This window comes from Mastomys coucha, unplaced genomic scaffold (assembly GCF_008632895.1).
Source record: "Mastomys coucha isolate ucsf_1 unplaced genomic scaffold, UCSF_Mcou_1 pScaffold5, whole genome shotgun sequence".
NCBI classification, from domain to species: domain Eukaryota; kingdom Metazoa; phylum Chordata; class Mammalia; order Rodentia; family Muridae; genus Mastomys; species Mastomys coucha.
Window position 1 is genome coordinate 91140366 of NW_022196911.1, and position 16820 is coordinate 91157185.

Below are 16820 nucleotides of genomic sequence, written 5' to 3' on the forward strand. Positions count from 1 at the left end.
AAAAAAAAAAAAAAAAAGAGCCAGTGCTCTTAACCACTGAGCCATCTCTCCAGCCCCACCTAACCTCCACTCTTACTTTGACTAAAATTCAATGCTGACTAGGACACAGCTAACTCTTATTTGTCACAGTGGTTTTGCTCTAGAATCACTGGGAATGCTGACTTAGCACTGAACATTGAACCATTGCTCACAGGAGTGAGGCTTGCTTCTTGAGAGCCTCTGTCCAGAGTGTCACCAACCCCGTGTGTAATGTGCTTTTCTATATTTCTGTTGATTCAAAGGCACTGTCCGCACAGCCCACAGCATTGGAATTCATGGAATTCAAGTCTGCAGAGAGCTTACTAGCAATGCTCATTTTACACCAGCAGTTTAAGGCAAATATTCTTTGTTTGTTATTTGGTTTTTGGTTTTTTGAGACAGGGTTTCTCTGTGTATCCTTGGCTGTCCTGGAATTCATTCTGTAGACCAGGTTGGCCTCAAACTCAGAAATCCGCCTGCGTCTGCCTTCCAAGTGCTGGGATTAAAGGCGTGCGCTACCACCACCTGGCTTGCAAAGATTCTTAACCTTCCTAATGCTGTGACCCTTTAATCCTCAAGCTGTGGTGGTGACCCCCAACCACAAAATTATGTTTTCTTTTTTTGCTACTTTGTAACTAATTTTCTATTACGAGTCATAATATGTCTGACATGTGGCCCCCATAGGTTCTTGCCATCAAGCTGATGATTTTAGCTCAAGCCCAGGATCCACACAGAGAACACTCCTGCACGCGGTCCTCTAACCTCCATATGTACCTACCAAACTAACAAACAAATGTAATGAGAACTACCCTCGCCCAATTAACCTGGGAGTTACACATCAGAGGGTAGACAAATTCAAACCTGATACCCATGATTAATGAAGAGTGACTATAATACCCAAAGCCTTAACCAGGTACATGGATTTCCTCAGCAAGTGCTTACATAAGTAAGATCCCAAGCATCAAAGTAATGCTTTAAGCCATAGGCGCGCATCTGCACTATCTCAGTCTCAAATGGGATAATCCTGCAGAGTTTTATTATTCTATGCATCTCCTACTAATTCAGTAGCAATTTATTTCCCCACTTTGTTCTTTCACTAACTAGCTGTGACTACATGTTAGGAACTGTCAGGACCACAGGACACAGGACTGACCCCATCCCTTCAGGGTCACGGCCTGAGGAGCTGATGCTCAGCAACATCACTTACTGAAATCAATGAGCATCTTCCCATAGCCCTGTCTCATGTACTGAGGCATTGTGAGGATACAGGAGACATTGTAGTTGAGAAATGAATTCTTCTCCTAAAATCAAGAACACAACAGCAGATAATGAGGTACAGCTTGCCATTTTATATATATATATAAATAAAAGGAACCAAACTGAATTCCCCTGGAAGGTCAAAATACAACTAAATCACATTATTACCCTACTGTTTATAAAATATCCAGAATAAGCCAATTCATAGGCAGAAGGAACAGGAAGGGTCAAGAGGAAACAGGAACAGACTACAATGTTTCTTCTTAGAAACTGCGAGGACTGCACTAGTCATACAACTGTCAATATACTAGAAACCACTTGCCCCAGAGAGTTAAAGTGATGAATTATATGGTACATTGTAGTTTGTTTTTGTTTTTTTAAAGATTTATTTATTGTTATATGTAAGTACACTGTAGCTGTCTTCAGACACACCAGAAGGGGACGACAGATCTCATTACGCAGGATGTTTGTGAGCCACCATGTGGTTGCTGGGATTTGAACTCAGGACCTTCAGAAGAGCAGTTAGTGTTCCTGTTGAGCCATCTCACCAGCCCTGTATTTTGTTTTAATTAAGTTGTTACTTTACATTTAAAGCTCATAACCATATCTGTGGTGGCCTTTAGTCCAAGCACTGAGGAGGTAAAAGCAAGTGGATCTCTGTGAGTTCTAGGCCAGCCAGGACTAATTAATTGGGAGACCCTGCCTCAACAGAATGAAAGAAAACCATGACTGGGTATTTTCCCAGCTCACGGCTGTAATCCCAGAGTTCTGGAGGTTAAGGCAGGAAGACTGTCCTAGGTTTGATGCCAATCTAGGCTGCATGACTCCAAGTCAGCCGAGGTAACAGGAGGACCCTGAACTGAGCCCTGTCACGAAGCTCTCTATGATACAAGTGCACCTTTTGGGAAGGCTATCACTATCATCTGCATCCTCAGGGATCTGAGCCCTCTAAAGCCAATACCCACAATGCTGCTGTGCTTGCTAAGCTTCTAAACCACCAGATCCTGCTCACCTTAGAAAAATACCCAATCAGATGGCAGCCAGTATTGTCCGCTTCTGTCATGACGTAGAACAGGAAAGGTTCTACATCATAGTATAATGTCTTATGGTCCAGAAAAAGCTTCGCCAAAAGGCAGAGGTTTTGGCAGTAGATCTGGAGGCAGAAAGAGAATTTTTGTGGAGGTCAGTGACTTCTGAACTCACCCAAACCAAAGCCTAGAAAGAATGATCACATCAATACTATCTACGAAATAAAACTAATTCCTATCTCCCTCACAAATGTTTTGTGAAGACAAAACCTTCCTTTGGAAGCCCATCAATGCATTTCTTTCTCTCAAGTCACCACTCTTTACCTTGTTTTTCTTGCCATCTACTTCAAACACAGAGATGGAGCCTTTGCGATAAATCTCATCACCAGGGGGGTGTTTCCACACACACTTGGCCTACAAGAGAATGGAATTCACATGAAGCAGTAAGATTTTTCCTACCACCCTATTCCTTCATTGGAAAAAGAAACCACAGGGTAAATGTGGTAAACTGAGTTGGACAGCTGAATCCATGCAAAGACAGTGAAATCAATTGTTTTCAGAAAAGTTAAAGCTTTCTTAAGCTGTTGCAATATATCTAAGGAAATATATGGCTGTTTGGCTCAAGTTTTCTGGATTATTGCTGGCATTATCTCAGCCCAAGATATTAAATCACATACTACGTAAAAGCTAAACAAGAATATCCTAGCTTACGATAAAATATCACATGCCAACAGGAAGTTCTTAAGCAGCTTAGTGTTACTAAGTGCGCTATGCTCACCTTTGCCAGTCACCTCCCACTGCCATCCTACCTCTACCATGTGTCTGCACAAGGATGATCACCATGAGCCGCTCACTATCTGCCCACCTCCTGCCATATGTTAGATCGAGAGAAAATCCTTCTATGGCTCCTTCTAAAAGGAAGGAGGCTGGGCTGAGCAGCAGGAAGCTAAAAGGCTCTTAGTTCCAAACTCTCTTCCTTATTCTCAAAATGTTCAACTCATGGTGCTGGAGCTAGCACTCAGCACCTCAGGCAGCAATCCAAGTTCCCTCTACTGAAATAATTGCTGGCCCTGCAAGCGAGAAGTCGGAGCAGGGACAGGTGTTTGCTCCCAAGCCCAATGACTCAAATTTAATTCGGGGAACCTCCATAGAAGAAGAGAACGGATAGACTCCTACAATGTTCTGTCATCTTCACGCATGTGCTACAGTGTGCATATGTATACATGCATGAACATTCACACACATACATACACAAAGTTTACATTTACAAATATAGAAAATCTCTCTCTCTCTCTCTCTCTCTCTCTCTCTCTCTCTCTCTCTCTCTCTCTCTCTCTCTCTCTCTCTCTCTCTCTAAGACAGGGTTTATCTATATAGCCCTGGCTGTCCTGGAACTCACTCTGTAGACCAGACTGGCCTCGAACTCAGAAATCTGCCTGCCTCTGCCTCCCACGTGCTGGGATTAAAGGCGTGCACCACCACTGCCCGGCTGAAAATTTCTCCTTTTTTAAAAAAGATTTATTTATTTATTTTATGTATATGAGTACACTGTAGTTGTCTTCAGACACACCAAAAGAGGGTGTCAAATCTCATTACAGATGGTTGTAAGCTATCATGTGGTTGCTGGGATTTGAACTCAGGACCTTTGGAAGAGCAGTCAGTGCTCTTAAACACTAAGCCATCTCACCAACCCAGAAAATTTCTTATTAAACAATTTACTACATCTTTTGACAACTCAACTGGACATAGTGGTTGGTCCACTTGGTCATGTGAGCACTCAAGAGACAGAAGTAGGAAAACAACTACCTACTTGAAACAAGAATCACACACATATATATATATATATCCTGTAAGAATTCTATTTTAGGTTTAGGAATGTAGCTCAGTGGTATAATTCTTACCCAGTAAGTGTGAGGGGGTGTTCCCTGCTTCCTGGGAGTTGGGAGGTAAGGGGAGCCCAACATGCAAGGCATGGATGTCATATTCTAATTATCACGGGTAACTAAGAACATGTATAAACTGGAATTGTTTCAAAGTTCCATCGATATTCCTATCTCCTTCCACTATTCCTGCTGGTTCTTTCCGTGATAACCAAACTAATGCAACAGCTGTTTGTTTGAAAACGTCAGCCAAGCCAGAGAAGCTACTTCAGTGATTCCCCCTGAAGCAATGGGGAGGAGAAACTTGCATTCCCAAACCTGACTTCTACACTCATACAAGTCACCACACTCAGGTGTGCACATCCTTTCCTTTCTTAACATACAGAATGCTAAGAAATGCAAACTGTTCTTTTCATCATCCATTAAAGGTGGCTATCCCTTACAATATGCATTCATTCAAGATAGACACCCACCATCTTATAGATGAGCCACTGTTCTATGTAATAAAATATATGTGTTTTCATTGAGTTTGATACAAACACAAACTGTAGGGAGAGGTAATTCATATGCTGAAGAAGAAACAAAAGACAAAAAAATCAAGAAAAAAAAAAAAAGACTTTCGTGGACAGGATGTAGGTAAGATGCTCTGCAGCACTGGTCCCGGCAGAGGGTTACCCTGGTTCCTTAGGTCTCCACCCCATTGCTGTGGACATTTGGGAGGTTACCCTGGTTCCTTAGGTCTCCACCCCATTGCTGTGGACATTTGGGAGGTTACCCTGGTTCCTTAGGTCTCCACCCCATTGCTGTGGACATTTGGGAGGTTACCCTGGTTCCTTAGGTCTCCACCCCATTGCTGTGGACATTTGGGAGGTTACCCTGGTTCCTTAGGTCTCCACCCCATTGCTGTGGACATTTGGGAGGTTACCCTGGTTCCTTAAGTCTCCACCCCATTGCTGTGGACATTTGGGAGGTTACCCTGGTTCCTTAGGTCTCCACCCCACTGCTGTGGACATTTGGGAGGTTACCCTGGTTCCTTAGGTCTCCACCCCACTGCTGTGGACATTTGGGAGAACTTTTGGACACTTATCTCTAGAGTATAATTGGGAAACCATGTAACATCACCCTCCTGAGTTGAACTCAAGAAAACATACCATGTGTCGGCGGAGTATTGTTTGGCTCTTCATGTATTTTAGACAGAATTCACACATGTAGAGACGTCCCAGCCGCGCATATTCTTCAGGATAGGGAGAATGGTACCAGGTATCCAGTTCATAGCGGCCAAAAGCAATTGTTTTAATCATGTTGCTCCCCTCTGTGATTTGGCCTTGAAGCCTTAACTTCTCCTATTGGCAAAAAGAACCCAAAAAGAAACAAGTAAGGATTAGAAGTCCTAATCTTTGGTTTTAAAATTAGATTTTTATCTACATCATGTATATGGGTGTTTTGTTTGTGCCTAAGCATGCATGCAAGTGTGCATGTATCTATACCTCACATGCATGCCTAGTGCCTGCAGAGGTCAGAAAAGGGCATCAGATGTCCCAAGATTAAAGTTATAGGTAGCTGTGAACCACCACATGGGTGCTGGGAACTGAATGTGGTTTCTTTGCAAAACCAGCAAATGCTCTTAACTACTGAGCTATCTCCAGCCTCCATTACCTTTATTCTTAAAAACTTCTACAAGGCCAGCAACTAAGCTGTAAAAATACTTAGCTAGATTTGGCCTCTATCCACAGATGGCTACTAATGCAATACTTAAGCATGGAAAATTTGCCAGCTTTACTACCCAGGTATCTTTTAAAGATTTATCTATTTTATATATATGTGATTACACTGTTGCTGTCTTCAGACACACCAGAAGAGGGCATCAGATCTCATTACAGATGGTTGTGAGCCACCATGTGGTTGCTTAAAATTGAACTCAGGACTTCTGGAAGAGCAGTCAGTGTCCTTAACATCTCTATAGCCCCTGCCCAGGTATCTTAAAAAAAAAAAAAGTTTTTGTATTTTAACGGAACCTCAAATGAGGATATAAGGATGACCTTGAACTCCTGAATTCTCTGCTTTCATTTCCAGATACCGTAGTCACAGGTATGTGCCACTACAGCAGATTTATGTGGTGCTGGACATGGAACCCAGGGTGTCCTGGATCCCATACAAGCACACTACCAAAAGAGCTATAGTCCCAGCTCATTTCTGTTTTTGAATTTTTAAACTTAATTTTTAGTTATAGTGTGTGTATGTACAGAAAAGTAAAGATCAGGCGACAGCTTATGGAGAGTCAGTTCTCTCCTTCTAGACATCTTGAGGCTATTCAAGCTTGAACTCAGATCAGTTGATGGCCACCCTCTTGGTCCTCTTCCCTGACCTCACTGGGGCTAGGATTACAAGTGCATGCACGATAAGCAATTACTGTTTGCAGTAAGCAGCAGGAGAAAGGAGGACTGGGGTTAGCCTTAGGCAACAATCTTCATAATGGGAAAGAAAAGCAGGAGGTGGCAACCAATCAACATTCCAGACTAGAGCAGCCACCAAACCCCGCCCCCTACAACCCATATAATAAAAGGAAGGTGGGGTAGGGGAGGAGGATGGGGAAGAGGTGATGGCAAGGGGGCACTGAGCAGAATGTTAAGTGAATAAGTAAAAATAAAGAAATAAATTTCTTTGAAAAAAGGAAGGGGAGGGGCCTGGGGAGATGGCTCAGCCATTAAGAGCACTGACCACATGGTAGCTCACAACCATCTGTAATGAGATCTGAGGACAGCTAATATACTTACATATAATAAATAAAATCTTAAAAAAAAAAAAAAGAAGGGAGGAAATGAAATTAATCCTATAAACTAAATTTCCCTGAGCATGTTTTGTTTTTTGTTTTTTCTTTTTTAATTTTTTTCGAGACAGGGTTTCTCTGTATAGCCTTGGCTGTCCTGGAACTCATTCTGTAGACCAGGCTGGCCTCGAACTCAGAAATCCACCTGCCTCACCTCCCAAGTGCTGGGATTAAAGGTGTGTGCCACCACCACCCAGCTCCTGAGCACGTTTAATTTGTTTTATTTATTTAATTATTTTTAAATTTGTTTTATCATAGGTAAAATCAGTTGCTGAAACTTGTTTTTTTCTAGGCCAGCCACAGGTACTATCTAATGCACCCATGGCCCCAGTTTCAAACTTGCTTGGGCAATAAGATGAGACCCCCCCCCTTGTCAAAAATCAATAAATTCAACAACGTATCTGCTTGCAGTCTTCACAATTTTTCTTTGCTATTATTTACATGCTTTTAGGGTAAAATGTATTTATATGGAGAGAAACCCTACAAAGAGGACAGTGCCCCAGCCCCCAAGTTAAGGTTCTCAGATTGTACATTTTACCCAACAGAGATAAAAGGCACCTACAAACTAAGTTTTAAGCACCCCCACCCCTACCCCAACCTCAAGCCAAACTGGATCTTCCAGTTGAGGGAGACAGAGAAGGGAAGGGTGAGGAGAGAGTGGAGTGTTCTCTGTGTAAAAGAGAAGACTACCTCTAAAGACAGGCAGAGATTTCATCAGACTGGCTGCTAATCACTTTTCTTGGCAGTTCTAAGGGCTTTCCACAAGGGTCCTCCCCTCACCTCGGGGGCTTTGATACTCACCAAATCCTCAGAAGCCCGGGCTTGTGCTCTTCGGAAAAGATCTAAGTCATATTCACTCGTCAGGTTTTCCAAGAGAGGCTCCCGAGTGTTCCCATAGGTCTGTCTGTGTTCCTAGAGAAAATAACCAGGGGTGATACTTTCTGTGTAAAACTGGTTTATTCCATTCCAAGAGGATAAGCTGAGCCAAACGCTTGTTACTTACAAAGTAACCATCACTAGGTTGGGGGACTGAGGTCAGGCAAACTGGTAACCCTGACGTGGCAAAATAGAACCTAGAACCCTAGAGCTGACCAGCTCAAGTGGGGCAAGCATGGCTCTGGTAGGCCTTGTCCTTCTCCCCCATTCTCTCTGCCTTCCTAAAACCCATTAGATTACATTCCTAAAGCTAGCTACCAAGGTCTATTCCCTTATCTGGCCACTTCTTCCTCCCGAGGCTGACTACCAAAGTCTGGCTATCAATGTATTTTAAGTCCAGCAATCAAAAGCCCTCTTCAGTTCAGCTAATTAACATGCCCAGTCAAAATATACTACTGCATACTAACCCATTCTAACACATACTAACCCCTTGTTCTCTTCTTAAAGTTACACTCACCCAGTCAGAAAGCAGTCACTTTAATGTTTATTCCCTGATTAATAAAGGATATCTCTGTGAAAGCAGGTGTTTGGGTGTGGCTTGTGCTAATCCGGGTTGCAGTGTGTGTGGTATGAGGGTCTCCTTCATTCATGACACTGACAGAGAAGCAGGTACTACAAGCATTAGTGCTTGAAGATGCTGCCTGAAAGAAAACTGGCAGTGGGCCCCTGGAAACTGCTGCTGCCATTACTTCTCAGATTGCCCAACTTGTAAGGTCAAGTCACATGCCCAGGGAAAGCAGCTCCTGGGATGTTTACCAACTGTTAAACATCAGGAAAAATTAAAAATAATTAAGAACATAAAAGGAATCCAGTTTTAAATTAACTTTCAAGCCTTATCAAGCTGGTTTCTACAAGTCTCCTTTCCCTGGAAGGAAGGAGGAGGAAGGAGGCTTCTCTTTAAAACTGATTCCGGCCCTTCCCTTTCTGCTCTAGGCTCCACCTCCCTCACAAGAGAAGAAAATGGGAGTTATGAGACATAGAAGACATATCCCAGGAAGAATATTCTATATGCTAGCACACACATAAGCATCTAAAGAAAGCAGCTCCCCTCTGAACATTTCCTATGGCTAATATGGTTCAATCTGTTGTAGCTCTTTTTGAAATTTGGTCTCTGTGACTTAAGATTAGGTTCTAAGTCAGTAAACTTCTTCTAGTTTGAAAATAACAATGCACCTTCCCCTTTCTCTTACTCTGAGGAAGGATCTCATGTAGCCCTCTGCCTCCACTTCCCAATGCTGGGAATTACAGACATGCCTGAAGCCACAGTACTGCATACTTAACCTCAACACATCCTGCACACAGGCAAACACTCAACCAACAGAATCACTTATCCAGACCTAAAACAAAACCCAACTAGCCAGGGCTAGTGTCATACCCCCGGATTCCCAGCACTTGGGAGGTGTAGAATCAGCTTAAGGACAGCCGTAGCCATATATTAGCAAGTTCAAGGCCAGCCTCTGCCATATGAGACCCTATTTCAAAAGGCAAAATGTGAGCAACAAGAAAAATTTCTATCTAATGTTTTTTAAATTAGTAAAGACTCAAATAACCTATCTCAAGCTGGTAAAAAGCATGTCTGAAAGGTTAAACAGCTGGATAGCATTTACATCAGACACTCTTTCTACCTGTATTAATTTTAAAGTTTTCTAAGACTTTCCACAGCGTCTCAGTAAATGACATCACTGTGTCCCCACAACTCTTACCTTACTTAACTTACCAACAATGAATAGACAGACAGGCAAGCATGCAGAAACCTCTACCTAGTCCATAAACCCAGCAGTCCAGCACTGCTTAGCTATTGGGTTTAGCTATAGAATGTAACTAAGTTCAGCTACAACTTATAAATCATACATTTATTGACTATTCTAATGACAAAGCGGAATAGCATTCTAATTCTATGAAGGTTAAAAATACTCAAAACAAAACAAAAATTCCAGAGACCACATATCAACACATTACGTTCTACATACACACATACATCCACACACATATATATATGTATTAAGAATGCATTTTTTTTCACGACAGGGTCTCATTCCATAGTCCAGATGGCTCAGGTGTCTTACTTTGTGGCTCAAGCTGGCCTTAAACTCATGGCCTCCCCGCAGGTGTGAGTCACCACTTCTGACTTTACTTTTTTTTTTCTGTTTTGTTTTTGAAACAGGGTTTTGCAATGCTGCCCAGGGTGGCCTCCAGACATAGACCACCATGTCTGGCTATATTTTAGTAGAAAACATGTACTAATACATTTCTAGTAAAAGTAATTATTTACACAAAAAGCTGTATTTTATGCAGAAAAGGTTTGAAGATTTTAACATGAGGACATTAGTTCAAGATCTTTCAATGAGAAGACAGAGAACTAGGTGTTGTGGTGTAGTGAAGAAAATAACAAATGATTTTTTTTAAAAAAAATTTTATGTACATTGGTGTTTTGTCTGCATGTATACCTGTGTGTGTCAGATCCCTTGGAACTGGAGTTAAAGACATTTGTGAGCTGCCATGTGGGTGCTGGGTATTGAACCTAGGTCAAGAGCAGCCAGTGTTCTTAACCTGAGTCATGTCTCAGGCCCCCCAAAAGGCAACTTATGTAGTTAAAATAAAAAGCTAAAAGCTTGATAAAATGCTAATAATTGGGCTGGTGAGATGGCTCAGTGGGTAAGAGCACCGACTGCTTTTCTAAAGGTCCTGAGTTCAAATCCCAGCAACCACATGGGGGCTCACAACCATCCATAATGAGATATGATGCCCTCTTTCGGTGTGTCTAAAGACAGCTGCAGTGTACTTACATATAATAATAAATATTTTTAAAAAATGCTAATAATTATGGCTATTTTTAGGTAGATTAATCTTATCTTCTCTGCATGCTATTGCTAACTTTTCCTTATTATTATAAAATGTATATTATATTCAAAGTTAGTTCTCGGGTGCTTATCTACATCCCGAGCCCCCGAATGTCTTATCTCACGAAGCCATTTCTAATGTCGTCGGGTGTCTGTTCTAATAGGGCAAATTTACCTCCCTGCCCCAGTACTGCAGATTGAACCTAGCACATGCTACTACTGATGTATATGACTGGGAGTTTATCTTTCCTTCAGGAACAGGGTCCTACTAAGTTGCTGAGGCTGCCTTGGACAACACTTGGCAGCCTGGACCTCCTTATCCTCTGGCCCGAGCCTTCAGAGTAGCTGAGATTACATAGCAGCACCACCAGGTCCCCTTAAATGTAATTATTTAAAACGATAGTGAAGGGATTCTACCAACTGCTCTATATCCTTAGACCTAGAGGACGGAAATCTATTTCAGCTGTGGGAGGGTGCTAGGTGACTGAAGAGTCCCCCCCATAGTTCATTGGATGTTCTCCTGTAGTCAACAGCTATGTGATCTGACAGCAGGAGCCAGACTCAAGTCACAGTGGGAGTTCAGTCTTGGATTTTTTTCCTCACCATATATTTCTCTTTCTGCTCTTTACTCAGTCCAGAATTTCTTTTCTTCCTGAGTTCAGCCACCTTTTCCTTATACCGCAGCTGTCTCTCTGTTGGTGCCTAAAAGAAAAACAAAACTGAGCATCTAGCTAGAAAACTCATTGTGTTTCAAAATACCAATAAAAAAATTTTTTTTAAAGACAGGCTCTCATGTAACCCAAGCTGGCCTCAAACCTGAAACTTCTGATCTTGTTTCTACCTCCCAAGTGCTGAGATTACAATCCGAACTGCCATCTCTTTTTTTTAAGAGAAAGAGAGAGAGAGAGAGACCGGGTCTTCTCTATATAACCCTGGCTGACAATCCATCTTTCTCAGTTGAGCAACAACGGTCACAGTACAGAAACAGTGCAGCCACACATTCAAACCACACTTCTTACTGCCCTTTCAGGAATGCGGACTTATTTTAACCAGTATGAAAGAGTAAAAGTCATAATGGAGGACGGAGGAGCACTGGAATTCTTGTTTATAATCCCAAAAGAAGCAGAAAGAAGGACTTCTATAAATTCCAGCCCAGACCTGTAAGGGCTATATAACAAGATTGCCATTAAAAAAAAAAAAAATTGCTGGGTGGTGGTGGCACATGACTTTAATCCCAGCACTCAGGAGGCAGAGGCAGGTGGATCTCTGAGTTTGAGGCCAACCTGGTCTACAGAGTGAGCTCCTGGACAGCCAGGGCTACACAGAGAAACCCTGTCCACCCCTCCACCACCCAAAAAAGAGATTAATTGCACACTGCTTTTGCCTGCCAAGCACTGAGGTTATATATTTACTATACCCGCGTTAGAGGACTACCTGGACAGGTGAGCATTATTCACTCCTTCATATTAACAAAGAAATGTAGTTTACCAGCTGGCTGCCCCAGGACAACGCAGCTAATAAGAGATTCAGATCCAGCTCTAAAGGCAACCTTACCACTGTGTCTCCTCTGCTAGTCACCTATAATCTAACTGTAGAAACAGATACTTTGATGATGAGCTATGACTAAAGGCGACATCTGGGGAAAAGCACATGAGAAGAATACATGAGAAAGATTTACTAATTGGGAGAAGGTCTTGGAAGAACACCTGTAAGAGCTAAGACTCGCTCAAGGCCTTGAAGGATACATATGTAATCTCTTCTTGGTAATGGTATAGAGTTGTCAGAAAGATCAAAGCCATTTAGAAAGAAGCAAGGCATGAAGTACAATCTATGCAGCGCAGGCTAAATGTTCAGAGAGGATGATTAGGACAGAGCAAGGATGCTTTCTGCAAATCACACAAAGACAGAAGGAGAAACCGGCCCAGCTAATGAGTACCAAATACTGAGGAAAATACACCAGCAAAGTCAAAGGTGCTTGAAAGCCAACACAACAGGTTAGAACAAGGATGCAAAAATGAGGAAACAGAAGTGCAATGGGACCTTTCAAAATAACCAAAATATTTTATACTATCACTTACTACTGCTGTTATTATAATAGCTTAATTCCTCTACTTATGAGATGGAAATGTCTTTATGAAAAATTACAAATTGAAAACCCAAACATGATTTCAAGCTGCTGTGTGGAAGACCAGTGATTTTGATTTGTCCTAGAAACAAAAGGCACAGATTTGCCTATGAATACAGTGATGGGACAAAGGAGATCCAAAAGGCAGATCTCAAACTGGCTGGCCAGAGCTTTCACAAGGCCCATACCTGGTGCCTGGTTGCATGCCTGTTGTTGTCATCTTGCCTGTGGGACAGCATCCTTTCTTCTATCTGCTTATCCCGGCTCTGTGCTCTCACCTGCAACCATCAACAATGTCAATAAATCCACCTGCTTCTAAGACTACATTTACTTAAAGCAAAAGAATTTGTGATAATCCCTGCATCTGCACTACACTTTGAATGTAAAAGTGTTCTTGCTGTTGACTATTGCTATCTCTACTAGAGAAAGATGAGGCAAGCCCCACACAGTGCTATCTCAGCCACTAAATACCAAAGAACTGAAATGACCATGGCTAAATATTGTAAGGCTGAGACTTTACTAAGAATGTTGACTCTAGCCTACAATTCTACTACACTGACAGGAAACTGAAGAAACACGAGGAAGTATGAAGAAAATATCAGAAAAATTCTGGGCTCAGGATGGGCACAATGACATATGCCTGTAGTCCTAATTAGTAGACAGGCTAAGGCAGCTTAAGAGTTCAAGACCAGCCTATGCAGCACAAGGAGACAAGATCCTGCCCAGAGGGCTGGGAAAGAAAAGGGGGAATGAGGAAAAGCAAAGAGGAAGGGGAAAACCTGCTTAGTCTACAGGGAAACAACTACAGACACAAGACCTCAGAGAAAGCACATGGCTCTCCTCAGTCTTCCTTCCCCTCTGCCCTCTGGGAACTGACACCCCGCATCTACCTGCCTACTGGGTTGCATCACTGAACAGACTCAAGGTGGAATAACCAACAGATCTCCCACACCTGTTCTACTCCACATTTCTCCACTACCAAGAAACAGAGTCATCTCAACAGGTGAGCATTTCAAAACTTGGATGGAATCCTTCTTTTTTTTTCTCTCTCCCACCTCTACACTGAGCCCATCTCCTACTAGCTTCCTCTCCTTCAGAACACATCCCGAATCTAATCTTATCTTAAGACATTTTACCATACTGGTCTAAGCTATCATTTACTGCAAGAACTTCTAAGCAGCATTGCACCTATCCTGTGCCATCTCTTTCTTCTGCAGTTGTTCTCTACAAGTTACACAGTGGTTGCTTCAAAGACACATCCTCCACCTGCCTGTACCCTCTAAATGCTTCCAACTGCCATCAGAGTAACACATAATCCTGTGCTGAAGATTTCGATCCTTTATGATCTCAATCCTCCTTCTTCATTTCCTATCATGCTCCAATCATACAACTTACCTTCAAACCCAACAGTCTACCATTCCCAGCTCATGGCCACGGTGCTTACTATTCCATCTCCTTTAGCTTTCCCCACTCCTGGGTCTTTAACATTACTACTTTGACACTGTTCACATCTAGATCCTACGTCATTATCATATGGCTTTCTTGGCCTCCTCTAGCAAAAGCAGTATGTCAACCCCCCCTTGAACATAGTCCCTCTCTTCTCTATTGGCTTCTCATGGTGTCTATCACTACATAAACGGATATTAGTTTACAGGTTTCCCCATGGGAATGTAAACTCCTTGATGGCAGGTGTCTTTTATTTTTTGATTTTTATCTTAGTCACTGAATCCTTTGCTATCCACAAAAAGTTACAGGCATCCACAAAAAAAATGTAAGACAATTGAAAGGTTGTCTGGGAAATGTGAGAGCAATCATTCACATGCAGGTAGTTTAGAAATGTAGAACTTCCTTAGGCTAGGGCGGCAGCTAGCATGTACAGGCTCTGACTTCTAGTACTTTTCTGCAAGCAATGGTTCAGTAGTAAAGCATGGCTGATGCTAGTCTCATTTCCCCGTACAGGACAGAGAGAAAACTTTACAACAGAAATGTTTTCCTTTATCTGGGATTTTCTTCCCTGGTCTGAAATTTCTCAAATAAACTGCTTAAGATACTTAAGGTGTAGACATTGCAGGCCATGACCTTCAGAGTCATGATTCAAGACTGATACAAAAACAAAGCGCTATCAGATGTTTGGAGATGAGCGGAAGAGGAGCATTCTGAAACCACCGTCACAATAACGTCACAGTTATTCTCAGGAGGAGAAGTCCAAGTGTTTGTTCAGCATCTGAATCAGGTGCCAACACAGTCATGCTTGCACTTATCCAGCTCAAGACAGTAAAAAGACAACAGGAAGAGCTGACACAGAAGGCAAGCTGTCTCATACAGAAAGACTAAGAAAGAAGACAAAAAGCAGGGTCTTTGGCAGAAAAATCCATGAAAGCATTTCCCAATTTACATGGTGAAAATGTAATCATGTGAAGAAACAGTCTTCCAGCCCCACCCTAAGACCTTGTATATTAGAACATGTTCCTAAAGCAAGGACAACAGGAAACTGAATTCTTTTCCAAATGAGACTTGTTCATACAAGCATAAACCTGCTCTTGTGAGCAAAAGAACAACAAAAAAGCAACTAACACTTTGGTGTAGTCAAAGCATTTAGTGTGGATAACTTGTCCAAAGACTACCTGAGTCTACTTAATTACTATTTGCAATTCTTGCTTCCCCATAATTAACGGGGATTCCATCCTTGGCAGCAGTAACCCACACAGGAATACACAGAAGATGACTTAGGCTCTAGTCTCAAACACATCATCCAAGGCCCAAAGGTTACGAAGGTTACTTAGGAACTGTGATTTTAAAGGAATTAAAAGAACTAGCCAAGAACAGACATGACTGACCAAGAGGAACAGGATATGCAGAAACATACACAAGAGGAACGCCAGAAAATTGTGAAAAAGGAAAACAACTTCATGGATTTGTTAAGAGAGCCTGAGTTAGAGCAGTGGGCTTAACTATCTATGCAAATTCTGAAAAGATGCACTCTAACAGGATATGAAGTCAGTTACCGAGGAAATGAATGTGAGTGGTGAAAATCCTGATACTCTAAAGATAAATCTCCTTATTAACTTCTTCCCCAACACTCATTACACGGTACAATTCTTTTATTTGTTCATGTACCTAGCTTTTGTTAAAATAAAACAAAACAAAACCCCCTTTTCCATTGCTGCCTCCACTGACATGTAAGAACAAGACCTTGTCCCCCTGGTTCACTGCTGTACCCCGAGTGCTTAGCAAAGTGCGGGTCACGGAGCAAGCACTTGAGCACACCCTGAATGAAGAAGCACACGTTACCTTGCATTCGTCAGCTGAGAGGTTATGATAGAGCGGGCATCCTGAGATGGAGAAATGTCTCTCGTGCTTTCCTGTAAGATGTCCTGTTAAAGGAGGGAAAACTTAATTTCCAGGAAGAACATGCACACCTAGGAAGTGAGATTCCGACAAGTCTGTTTTTACCATTCCATTTTATTAAATAAATGTTTCCAAGCGGAGCTGCTGTGATGGTCACGACTTGTACCCTCCATGGAGTAGGCAATCTGAGATGTACTGAGGTTTACTTTTTGAGGCAGGGCCTCACTCTGGCTCGCTTGGAACTCATTATGCAGACAAAACTGGCCTCTGCCTCCCAAGTGCTGGGATTAAAGGTGTGTGACACCTCTGCTCGGCTAACAAAAGGGTTTAATACCATCCTCTGAGATAAAGGTCAGCCTGGTCTACAGATCAAGCTCCAGGATAGCTAATGCTACAGAAAGAAATTCTGTCTCCAAAACCAAAAAACAAACAAAAACCTTTGTTAAGTTAATCCAGTTTTAGGAATTTGAGAAAAAGTATACTACTCTTTCCCATTATGCAAAACTATCTTATATTTAACTCCTTTTAATAAGACAAAAGAAATTCATTAAAAGCAAAAAA

The 16820-nt window shown here is 42.1% G+C and overlaps 1 protein-coding gene across 2 annotated transcripts in view; it reads right to left on the minus strand.

Moving 5' to 3' along the window:
• Kat7 (lysine acetyltransferase 7) overlaps positions 1-16820 on the minus strand; it is a 36930-nt gene that overhangs the window by 4554 nt on the left and 15556 nt on the right. The window contains exons 5-12 of one of the 2 annotated variants that reach the window (XM_031354305.1): positions 16203-16285; positions 13100-13189; positions 11390-11488; positions 7812-7922; positions 5335-5526; positions 2628-2717; positions 2288-2428; positions 1226-1319 (exon numbers count right to left, since the gene is read on the minus strand). In XM_031354305.1, the coding sequence (XP_031210165.1) occupies positions 1226-1319; positions 2288-2428; positions 2628-2717; positions 5335-5526; positions 7812-7922; positions 11390-11488; positions 13100-13189; positions 16203-16285 (900 nt within the window). The remainder of the gene's footprint in view (positions 1-1225; positions 1320-2287; positions 2429-2627; positions 2718-5334; positions 5527-7811; positions 7923-11389; positions 11489-13099; positions 13190-16202; positions 16286-16820) is intronic. The other variant, XM_031354306.1, reaches the window with a different exon arrangement.